This window comes from Gossypium hirsutum, chromosome A10, assembly GCF_007990345.1.
Source record: "Gossypium hirsutum isolate 1008001.06 chromosome A10, Gossypium_hirsutum_v2.1, whole genome shotgun sequence".
NCBI lineage: Eukaryota > Viridiplantae > Streptophyta > Magnoliopsida > Malvales > Malvaceae > Gossypium > Gossypium hirsutum.
In genome coordinates this window covers 73,947,775-73,959,939 of record NC_053433.1, presented here as the reverse complement: position 1 = coordinate 73,959,939, position 12,165 = coordinate 73,947,775, and the positions used below count along the sequence as shown (strand labels likewise).

The following is a 12,165-nucleotide window of genomic DNA, read 5'->3' as shown; positions in this document are numbered from 1 at the left end:
TTGTTTTGATATCCCAAGATACTGATTCAAGATAAGCTCTTATTCAGAGGAAGAATAGACCCTGTCTAAGAGTATATTTGTCATAATTAAGTAGAGATGATTGCGTGCCTAGAGATAGGGTGATAAGATTTTACCGAATTAGGGTGAAACCTAATAAGGGGATTCATAGATCGAGTTAATGCAACCCTAGAGTGTTAATTAGAGAAAAGTCTCAATTATTCAATCTAGGGATTAGACGTTATTAGTCTTAAATAGGGATAATAACATAACTTAGGGATCTTTACGGAACAAGTTAAATGAATAAATCGTTTGATTCAGAGTCAGAATAACAACTGAAGTCTAGGTAGATTCTTCCTTAGGTATTGTCTTAATTCAATCGTTTTCTCACAAATAATTCCCCAATTCTATTTTTTGTTCTTAATTTAGATAACTAATTAGTTAAAACAAAACCCCCTTATTCTTAGGTTAGATAATAAAAAGACAGTCATTACTAGTACTTTTAGTTCCTTTGGGTTCGACAATCCGGTCTTGTTAAAACTATACTACTGTTCGATAGGTACACTTGTCTACATCGTGATAATAGTTAGTTTCAAGAACGATTAATTATAAATATATAAAACTTACCTGTCACGAAAGTCGCGATCATCTTCCTTTGGGCCAATTTATTGCTCACATGTAAAATCAAATAATTGTCACATGCTTATCACCATAGTTGCACATATAATATTATTAACCTTCATTTGGGCCGATCAATAGTAATATAACTTAAGTTACATGCACACAACCTTTTATATTTTAAAACAAAATAGTTTATACAAAAAAATCACTTTGGTGACTTATTGCTTCAATTAAGTTATTTCAAAAAATATTTAAACATATCATTATTCAAATTTAAAATTTACCCAATATTCAAATTTAAAATTTACCTAATAGTCAAATGTCAACTATTTTTTTATTGCTTTATAGACTTCGAAATAACCCAAAATAAGGTTGTCTTAATAATGCAATAAAAAACCCAGAATCTTAATATTTGACTATTTTTTGTTCCAAAATCATATATATAAATACCAAACAGAAATAATATAGTGATTCAAAGCTAAATAATTAACAAGCACATGTATTCATAATTTTGGCATGGACAAAAACACCAAAGCAATTAACGCATATACATATATCCATAATCAAATAGAAAAACTTACCTTCAATTTACCATGTAAATCCAAAGTTGTATTTATGATTAAATATATATTCACATGAATACTTGAAAAATATTTTCAAACTAATAAATCTCAAAAATAAAATCATAATAGTTGGCATATCCCACAATTCATACAATAAACCATTTCATCATAATATAACCAAATATTTAGAACCATAATATGCTAAAACCTAAGATTATAGAACCAAACTTAAAACCAAATTATTTAAATATGTATATAGTTGATATGACTTTACACCAAAGCGCCCATAAAATTAAATATATAACCATCACAGAAAAAAAAAACCTTTTACGATATCCATCAAAACTTAATGTCACTAATTAAACTATAAAATATATCTTATTAAAATAATGGTTATAAAGACATATTCACGCAATCTATAATCATGCATTAATGCTCAAAATTATTGATATACATATAATATATGTACACAATTATAATAACAGAAAAATAATACTAGCTTATCTTACATATTTCATGCAAACTTAAATTTATATTCATGGCTAAAGACATTATTATAAAACTTCTTTATAAGCACAAATACTTAAAAAAATCCGTAATTACCAAATATAAAAAGAATCCCAAATTGTATAAAAGCCTTCATATTACTTATGAAAATTCATTACCACCATATAACAATATAACAAAACCCAAATCTATTATTCCTAATACTCGAAACATAGATTTCAAAGATATTACCATAAATAATCAAAATTAAAAAATTGATTCTAATAGTTGAACACATATTATTGCAATTGAAGAATAATAGTCTAACCAACTTTCGTGAAATCAAGAATGCACATATTCTTAGTTTTGGAAATTCTAGAATAATAAGTTCACTTATTTCCTCATTATCGATTAACAATGAAAAAAGACTGAAGAATAATTGAATCTAGAGAATCAACAAATAATAACTGAAGCTATATGAATACTCAAAATATTGCATGTGATTTCTTTAAAATATATAATAATCGACTAAAGAAAAAAAAACAGATTCAAAACTTAATACTACTGAAACATTAATAATATATTCATATTTTAAATTCAATTGTCCGGCTTCAATTCCATTAAAACTTACGCTAATTCCTTCGAGATTCAAAACTTTTTTTTAACAGATTTTCCTTTTAAAACCAACACCTATATAGTTTAGGGTTTCTGATTGAAAGTGAAAAGTCATGATAAATTCATATTAATCCAAAAATTCAACATTGAATGAAATCAAATTAAAAATAACACTAAAAAGATTGAATCATAGTTAATCAAAACTGAAAAAAAAATTATCTAGAATTTCAAAGATTCAACATTATATAAATTAAAATATCATATCTATAAAATTTAAAAAATGAATCAATCCAAAATAATAAAAAATCAATTCATTCTCAATTATTTAACATGACGAGACTTTGATATCACTTTTTAAAATAGAAAATAATATCTAATATAAAATTAGAATTGTAAACCAAGATCTATCATATCCAATCATCAAGAATAAATCAAGAACAAAACTAGATGTGGAAGCATACCTAAATTCATTTATATCTTGAAATCTATGAATCTTAGAGTTTTGATCTTCCAAATTAACACACAAATAATCTAAAGAATGTGGCTCTCTTTTCTAAAGATGGGAATATTAGAAAAATTAGCTTGTGTGTAATTTAAGAACCATAACCCTAATATATATAACTTTGACACATCAACTCTAATTCCTAATTAGCTCATCATTAATTACAAATTGATTAGAACTTAATTACTAGAGTATCTACACATATTTGACCCATACTTTCTTTAATAATTAAAATCCAATAAAACTTTAAACAAATTAGATCCCTTTTAATTTGAGCTAACCTATCATGATAGTAAATAATAACATGTAATTATCCTTATTATACATGTGATTCCAAATTTTCCAACACTATCCTCTTGTGCATTTTAATTTCCACTTCACCCAATCATGAAGCAGCATAGAAAAGAACGATAAATGAGAACTTGTCGGAATTACAGATAACCAAACCATTCTTGAAAAATGACAATCTCTAATTGCATGAAGACCTGATTCTTGTATTGCTCCACATCTGGGACGGTGTCCTTCATTAGACATATGTCTTTTTGTTCTCTCGCCATTAGTCAGTAAACTGTCCTGCCCAAAGGTCCAAAAGAATACACGAACTCTTTGAGGCACTTTAGCTTTCCAAATGAATTTCCAACAAGAAGAACCAACACCACAAACAAGATGACACAAATTCTTGTAGGTTACGACACTTGAGAACTTGTCCATAGACATCCATTTCCAAGCCAACCTATTTGTTTCTGCAGCAACAGAAGGAGGAATCATAGAAACAATTATCTTAACAATGTTTTCAGGAAAGAATCTATATAACTTAATCACAAACACGTAAAGTATCATTAGGGTGTCCAGTACCTACATAAAAATCCCTAATTTTGCCAACTTCTTGAACCCATACATCATTCCAGAAATTTGTCAGTCAACCATGACCTATAGTCCATAACACATTACCTACAACGACCAACCAAACCTTCATCAGAAATCGCTAAATATACAAACAATTATTTATTTTTATGGTCAACAGAAAGACCCCTTGAACTCTTTATTTACTTCTCAATAAATGAACCCACATTGCTTCCATATTAGGAAGAATCTGGAAACTCAATTTCAATTAGAAAATCTTATTCTAAACAAATAAGATCCAAAGGCCGAGGCCCCTAGTCTCAAGAGGACAACAATAATTTTTCCAAGAAACTAAAGTTGTTTTCTTGGACTGAGATGTCAAACCCCAAATGAAGTTACGGCTAACTTCTCAATTTCACTGTAGATAGAGAGAGAAATGTGAATGGTACTCATAAAATAATTGGGTATACTACACAACAACGATTTAACCAACGTGATTCTGCCCGCCAAAGAAAGCTTACTAGCTTTGAAACACCTCATAGAGTGAATGGCTTCATAAGCAACCACAATATTATCTGTAATATACCTTCATGTAACAAATCTAGCTTGGTTCTGATTAGTGAGCTTCATCATCAGAGGCCTCAGTCTGTTAACTATTATTTTCGTTATAATCTTATAAACCACCGTACATAGGCTAATTGGCCTAAACTGAGAAATCCTCTCTGGCCCTTGAACATTCAACAATAAAACAATCAACATTTTATTAATCGTAGGATGAAGAGGCTCACCTCCTATGATGTGCCTAACCATAGAACAAATCGAGGCACCAACAATGTCCCAGTTTTCCTCATAGAATTTAGCATGGAAACTGTAAATTCCTAGAGCCTTCAAGGGTGCCATGCTAAAAACAGCTTTGTGAATTTCATCATAATTTATAGTCAGCTTTAAACATTCCATATCAGCCATGGATATTGAAGGGAACTTACCTTGGCTAGGAAGAGAATCATTAACCGAATATTCAGCTACAAACAAGTCTTTGAAGTAGTGCAGAACATGATGTTTCAAGGAAACATCATCAAAACACCATTCATCATTTTCAAGATTTAAACCTTTAATCTTATTTCTCCTCTGTCTTGCTAGAGTACGACCATGGAAATAGCTTTTATTTCTGTTGCCATGTGAAAGCCAATTCAATCTAGATTTTTGGAACCATAGTAATTCCTCATGGTACAAAATTTCTTCAACCTCTTGTCTTAATTGTAATTCACATTCTTAGAGGTGCACTGATGACCATAAATAAAGAATTTTTTGCACCCTGTTCAGTTCCGAGATAAGGTTCCTCTTACAAATAAAGATATTTCCATATACCAGTTTGGTCCAATCTTGCACCACATTATGGAAACATTTTAAATTCCTCACAATACCATCATCAAATCTTTAAGTTTTCCTCACAAGCTCTTTAAACTCGGCATGAAGCATCTGACTAGGTAGACACTGAAAGGGTCCACTGTCCCATTGAAAATTCAGCCTTAAAGAGACCAAAATAGGACGATTATCTAATTTTAGTCTATGAAGATTATGGACAGCATAGTTGGGCGCAAAGAAGTCCCATTCAGAGTTAGAAATTACCTTATCAAGACGCTGAGATAAATTCCCTCTACTCCAAGTGAATTGCGAACAACTATAACCCAAATCTCGAATCTTATAATCAAACAAGAATGTCTGAAACCACTTGCAACCAAGTCGTGACTGAGAAGCAGCTCCAACCCTTTCCGACTCATTTAACACCTAGTTCAAATCACCAGTAATTAGTCATGGTTTAGAAATTGAGTTTGCCATAACATCCAATATATACCAGAAATCTTTCCTCTGCCTTTGTTGTGGACTAGCATAAACTACAGTGCAAATGAAACTAGAAGAGTCATTCTTGCTACAAACCTTCATATGAACCATTTGAGGGTGAATAGCTAGAATATCAATTGAAACTATTTCATTCCAAAGGTTCCAAATACCACTGCTAAAACCATTAGCTTCAATCCTACATGACCAGGCCATTCTGATTTGAGAAATAATTCTATCAGCACGCACACCACTCGTCCGGGTTTCAAAAAGACAAACAATCTCTAGTTGAAACTCCTTTTGATACTCAGAAACAAAATTATGAAAGCATGGATGACCCATACCTTAACAATTCCAAAAAAATAATTTTTGTGTCCATTTATGAAAGGACAAAAGAGAAACCTAGTAGCAACAATACTGTTAGCAACTAACCTTAGCGTTAGTCAAATCCATTAGTTCATCATCTTTTGGTTTTTTAGCTAAATCTTTGTGGTTGCATGACCCTGCTCAAACCCAGAAATTCTACCCTCCATAGTTGCCACGAAATCCACCATATCTGTTGGTGATTTACTCAACTCATCAGGCAGTTTACAACATTGTGAATCCCCTTCGGCTGGTAATAGAACTGACGGTCCTTGGAACTCACCATTGGAAGCTACTCCAAATCAAAAAACCCATTTTTAGTACCCGAATCCATGCCCAAACTTTCCTTGCACAAACCTGTATTTTATTTTTCACTATATACTTCCCAAAATGCTTGATGCCTCATTTTATCAAGCTTGGCAATTGGTTACTAGATGAAATCCCACAATTTGGTCTCCCCCAATAGATTTGGGGTTAACGGTCCAATAGCCTCCCCAGGTCGCAAATCCATTATACTTGAAGCCCCCATATTATCACTAATGAGTCTCAAAACTTTCAGGCCCACTTTGGACCAATTTCCACAAATAACACCCTTACCATTAGCATTCAGTTTATTCTTCCTTGGGCAGGAATTCATTTTGTGGAATCCACTAGATTTCCAATCTCGTGGACATTTGATTCCTCCGTCGGTTTGTCAACAATATTCAAATATTCATCATCAATCACCAGATTTTTCTCCAAAACAACAAATCATGATTGATCTAGAATCAGTGTAACAGCCCGGTTTATAGCTAAATTGAAACAGTAGTTTTGAGACCACAAATTCAAGGTCGTAAAATTATTTTAATATTATTTTTGGTGTTTACAGCTTGTGAATATATATGTGTAAAAATTTTGTAAGCTAATTTTATCGTTTAATAGCTCAATTTGAGAAAAATGACTTAATCGCGTAAAATGCAAAAGTAGCATGCTATAAGTTAAAAGTGCCAAATTGCTATGGTTTATTAAATGGGAACTCCTTCTGTTGTAACTAGACCATTAATAGCTTGAGTGGACCATTATGGACATGTATCATTTAGTTTTTATGTTATATAACTAAGGTTAAATGTGTAATTTAGTAAATTAACATATAATAAGTAAAAGCAAAATTCAAAATCATGTTAATTATCATCTTTGTCAACCAAAAATTAGCAAAAGAAGATAGGGTTTGGAGCTTTTGAATTTTGGCACTTCTCTAGCTTGATTGAGGTACCGTTTTAGCTCCGTTTTCTGATGATTTCTATATTTTTGTGATCGATGTTTCGTGTTCTAGCTAGCCCATGCCCTAATTTGTTTTTTGTTTGATGTTTTTGGAAGTTGCCACTGATGAATTCATGTGTTTGATGATGTTTGATGATGAATTATGAAAGCTTGGTGCTTGATATACATGTTTTGTAAAGTGATTTTGAGTAAAATTGCATATTAGGGATTAAATTGAGAAAAGTGTAAATTTAGGGGTTAAATTGTGAAATAAATGAAATTTTTAGGCTGCTAGGGGTCCCTAGGAAATTCGGCTAGCATGTAATTGAATTTAATTGTGTGAATTTTGTGTATTTGTGAAATAGGGATTAAATTGTCAAAATGTGAAAGTTTAAGGGCTAAAGTGCAAAAATGCCCAAATGTATATTTTTGGATGAAATTGAATGAATAGGAGATTAAATGAGTTAATTTTGAATTTATATAGATCGAGAAAGAAAGGAATCAGATTTAGATCGGGGAAAATCAAAGGTTATCGAGTAATCGATCCGATTTGTGAAAGCGAGACCGTTGTTTTTACGGCAGATTTGTGAAGCTTAGAAAGTTGATAATGAAATGTTAGCAAAACGAGCTTAATACGATCATAGTTTCAAGTTGATTTAGATGATTTTTTGAGATTCAAAGGTCGAATATGTGTTCCGAGAAATTCAGCGTTGATTTAGATGATTTTGAATGAAGCACATAGTAGTCGTTTATCTGTTCATCCGAGAAGTATGAAAATGTATAACGACTTGAAACAGCTTTATTGGTGGCATGGCATGAAATGTGATATTTCAGAATTTGTTTCGAAATGTTTGATTTGTCAGCAAGTCAAAGTTGAGCACCAAGTACCGTCAAGTTTATTACAGCATATTATGATTCCCGAGTGGAAATGGAATAAAGTGACTATGGATTTTATTTTAGGTTTGCCCCTATCTCTGAGTAAGAAAGATGCAATCTGGGTTGTTGTTGATAGGTTGACAAAATCGGCTCATTTCATTCCAGTAAGATCGAGCTATTCGCTTGAAAAGTTAGCTGAGTTGTATACCTCCGTGGTTGTGAGATTACATGGAGTACCTGTTTCTATTGTTTCGGATAGAGATCCGAGATTCACATCGAGGTTTTAGAAGAAACTGCAAGATGCACTGGGTACAAAACTACATTTTAGTACCGCATTTCACCCGCAGACGATGGTCAATCCGAGCGAGTTATTCAGATACTCGAGGATATGTTGAGATGTTGCATTCTTGAGTTCGAAGGTACGTGGAAAAATTATTTCCATTGATTGAATTTGCGTATAACAATAGTTTTCAATCAAGTATTACAATGGCACCGTACGAAGCTTTATACGATCGGAAATGTTGAACACCGTTTTATACTAGACTGAACTTAGTGAGAATAAGATTTACGGGGTTGATCTGATTAAAAAGACTGAACAAAAAGTGAAAGTAATTCGTGATAGTCTGAAAGTAGCGTCAGATCGATAGAAATCATATGCAGACTTGAAACGAAAAGATATTGAGTTTTAGATCGGGGATAAAGTGTTTTTGAAAGTTTCATCGTGGAAAAAAATACTCAGATTTGGTTGAAAAGGCAAGTTGAGCCTGAGATTCATTGGACCGTATGAGATTAACGAGCGAATTGGACTAGTTGCTTATCGGCTAGCATTACCATCTGAGTTAGAAAAGATTCATAATGTGTTTCATGTATTGATACTTCAACGATACTGATCTGATCCTTCACATATTATTTCCCCAACCAAAGTTGAGGTTCAGTCAAATTTATCCTATGGAGAAGAATCGATCCAAATTTTAGCTTGTGAGATCAAAGAGCTGAGAAATAAAAGAATAGCATTAGTAAAAGTATTATGGCATCGACATGGGGTAGAAGAAGCTACGTCGGAACCCAAGGTTACTATGAGAAAGCAATATCCAAACCTATTCACTGGTAGGATTTTTGGGAACGAAAATCCCTAAGGGAGGAGAGTTGTAATAGCCTGGTTTATAGCTAAATCAGAACAGTGGTTTCGGGACTACAAATCTGAGGTTGTAAAATTATTTTAATATTATTTTTGGTGTTTTCAGTATGTGAATATATATGAGTGAAAATTTCGTGAGCTAATTTTATCGTTTCATAGCTCAATTTGAGAAAAAATGACTTAATCGTGTAAAATGCAAAAGTAGCATGCTATAAGTTAAAAGTTCCAAATTGCTATGGTTTATTAAATGGGAAGTCCTTATGGTGTAATTAGACCATTAATAGCTTTAGTGGACCATTATGGACATGTATTATTTAGTTTTCATGTTATATAACTAAGGTTAAATGTGTAATTTAGTAAATTAACATATAATAAGTAAAAACATAATTCAAAATCATGTTAATTATCATCTTTGTCAACCGAAAATTAGAAAAGGAAGATAAAGTTTGGAGCTTTTAAATTTCGACACTTCTCTAGCTTGATTGAGGTACGGTTTTAGCTCAGTTTTTGATAACTTTTATGTTTTTGTAATCGTTGCTTCGTGTTCTAGCTAGCCCATGCCCTAATTTTTTATTTGGTTAATGATTTTGGAAGTTTCCATTGATGAATTCATGTGTTTTATGATGTTTGATGATGAATTATGAGAGCTTGGTGCTTGATATACATGTTTTGTAAAGTGATTTTGAGTAAAAATGCATATTAGGGACTAAATTGAGAAAAGTGTAAATTGAGGGGTTAAATTATGAAATAAATAAAATTTTTGGGCTGCTAGGGGTCCCTAGGAAATTCGGCTAGCATGTAATTGAATTTAATTGTGTGAATTTTGTGTATTTGTGAAATAGGGATTAAATTGTCAAAATGTGAAAATTTAGGGGCTAAAGTGCAAAAATGCCCAAATGTATATTTTTGGATGAAATTGAATGAATAGGAGATTAAATGAGTTAATTTGAATTTATATAGATCGAGAAAGAAAGGAATCGAATTTAGGTCGGGGAAAATCGAAGGTTATCGAGTAATCAATTCGATTCGTTAATTCTGAGTACGAGGTAAGTTCGTACGTGATAAAAATTGTTACAATTATGTTTTTAATGCTTTAATATTTCATAAATTGTATAAATGCAACTACGATTGCATACGACGACAAATAGACTATGTTTGGCACTTAGTGTGCGTTTCGAGATAGCTTTAGCTATATAGAGCACTTAGTGTGCAAAGTGCAATAGCTCGGCTATATGTGGCACTAAGTGTGCGGTCCCAAGATAGCTTTGGTGTAATGTGATGGCACTAAGTGTGGGATATTGTTATAGCTTCGGCTAATTATTTATGCACTAATGGGGCTAATTCTTAGAGCATTGAAAGATTTTCAAATGATTTAACATATTGAACAAAGAGGTGAGAATGAAATAAATAAATATGGGAGAGTACAGGTACGTACGATACCTATGTGGTAGTTGATACTATGTGTATGAGGCTTGATAGATTTGTGTATACATAAATGGTCGTGAATTAGAATTGAATGATGATATGAGATTTACTAAATGGTTATTAATTGATGATTTGTATATTATGAACAGTTGAGTATATTTGGTACGAACTTACTAAGATATGAAGCTTATTGTGTGTTATTTTTCTATGTTTTATAGATTCTTGAAACTAGCTTGGACTTGGGGATCATCGAGAGACATCATCACACTATCGATCAACTCGTTGGTACTTTTGAAGCTTTATATATATGGTATACGGCATGTATAGGATAGTGTTATCTTGATATATTTTGAGTTATGGTAATAGCCATGGGATTTGGCTTGTAAATGTTTATATGTATGACCATTTAAATTGGCTTGCTTAGTATGTTTAAGTGTTGTTTGTTTTGGATAGTTATAAGTTGGTGTATTAATGCTTGAGGAGTAGTATATTAAGGTGTAATTTATAGATGATGATTTGGTATGTTTTGAATTAGGAAATTGAGTAGTAGAAATGGTTGATGATAGATGGTATGATATGTGTGTGAATTGGTATGTTTTGGGCTGCCTATAAGTGTATAGAAATGGTTCCAAATTGGTTGCTATGTGTGCATGAGTGAAGGATGGCAAATTGGCTTTGCAAATGGCTTATTTTTGTCCATACTGGCAGAGACACGGGTGTTTGTCTCAGCTGTGTGAGACATACGGCTATGTTACACGACCGTGTGTCCCTTGGGGTACCCTTTCGAATTAAGGCAATATACCCTACAGTTCTGACTCGGCCAAGACATACGGAAGTGTCTACTGGCCGTGTGTGACACACGGGCTGGCACGTGGGCATGTGGCCGGCTGTGTGACCCTAGTCAGTAACCTCCTTAGTTTTCCCACGGCCATGGCACACGGGCATGCCCTTGGCCGTGTGGTACAAGTCAGTATGTATGCCCTGTTTTTACACGGCTTGTGACACGAGCGTGTCTGGTGGCCGTGTGAGGCACATGTCCTATTCACATGGGTGTGTGACCCTGAAATTAAAGAAGATTTTCTAAGTTTCCCAAAGTTTGCAAATGATATCGGTTTAGTCCCGAACTATTTCTAAGTATGTTGATCAGTAATGCCTCGTAACCCTATTCCGGCGACAGATATGGGTTAGGGGTGTTACAATCAGTCCTTGACCTACGCTCCTTGTCTCCTTGCTACTCTGGCCTCTCTCCCTTTGCTAACGCTTTACGAATATCCATGAACCAAATTCCTCCTTCTCAACTTTTTTTGAAGTTCTGATTTCTCATCAACCATAAAAGCACTATTGTTACCAACACCTGATAAAGGAGAATTCATACGCACACAACCTTCAGCAATGTGACCTTAGAGACCGCAATTGAAACAAATGTTAAGAAAAGATTCATATTCCACACATTGTTCGACCATTCGTCTTCACTTTGGGATCCAACAATTTCTTAAGATCAACATAAACAACTAAGCGCTCAAACTTACCCCTCTTGGCAAAGTCCGTGAAAGTGTCAAGTTTTATGATTAGACTAATAGCTTGTCTGATAGCACACAGTAAGAAGTCAGAATAGTAGCCTTTTAAAAGACCAGGAAGTCTTATCCAAGCTACCTGAA

At 33.0% G+C, this 12,165-nt stretch overlaps 1 protein-coding gene across 16 annotated transcripts; it reads right to left on the bottom strand.

Annotated features, from left to right (window-relative positions):
• Nucleotides 1–2,900: 2,900 nt before the first annotated feature.
• Nucleotides 2,901–6,397, bottom strand: LOC107896976 (uncharacterized). 16 transcript variants are annotated; one of them, XR_001683970.2, is made up of 4 exons: nucleotides 5,899–6,308; nucleotides 5,257–5,415; nucleotides 3,640–3,735; nucleotides 2,901–3,527 (listed from the first exon to the last, which is right to left on the bottom strand). XR_001683970.2 is itself a non-coding variant. In XM_041079340.1 (3 exons), exons 1-3 carry the CDS (start codon nucleotides 5,917–5,919, stop codon nucleotides 3,471–3,473), a joined length of 237 nt encoding a protein of 78 aa, XP_040935274.1. In that variant the 5' UTR covers nucleotides 5,920–6,330; the 3' UTR covers nucleotides 2,901–3,470. The 16 variants fall into 16 exon arrangements, 5 of the variants coding, with proteins under 5 accessions (XP_040935274.1, XP_016677791.1, XP_016677792.1 ...); XR_005903607.1 differs by having other exon boundaries at nucleotides 3,644–3,735; nucleotides 5,899–6,268; XR_005903603.1 differs by having other exon boundaries at nucleotides 3,078–3,527; nucleotides 3,644–3,735; nucleotides 5,566–6,293.
• Nucleotides 6,398–12,165: the final 5,768 nt, after the last annotated feature.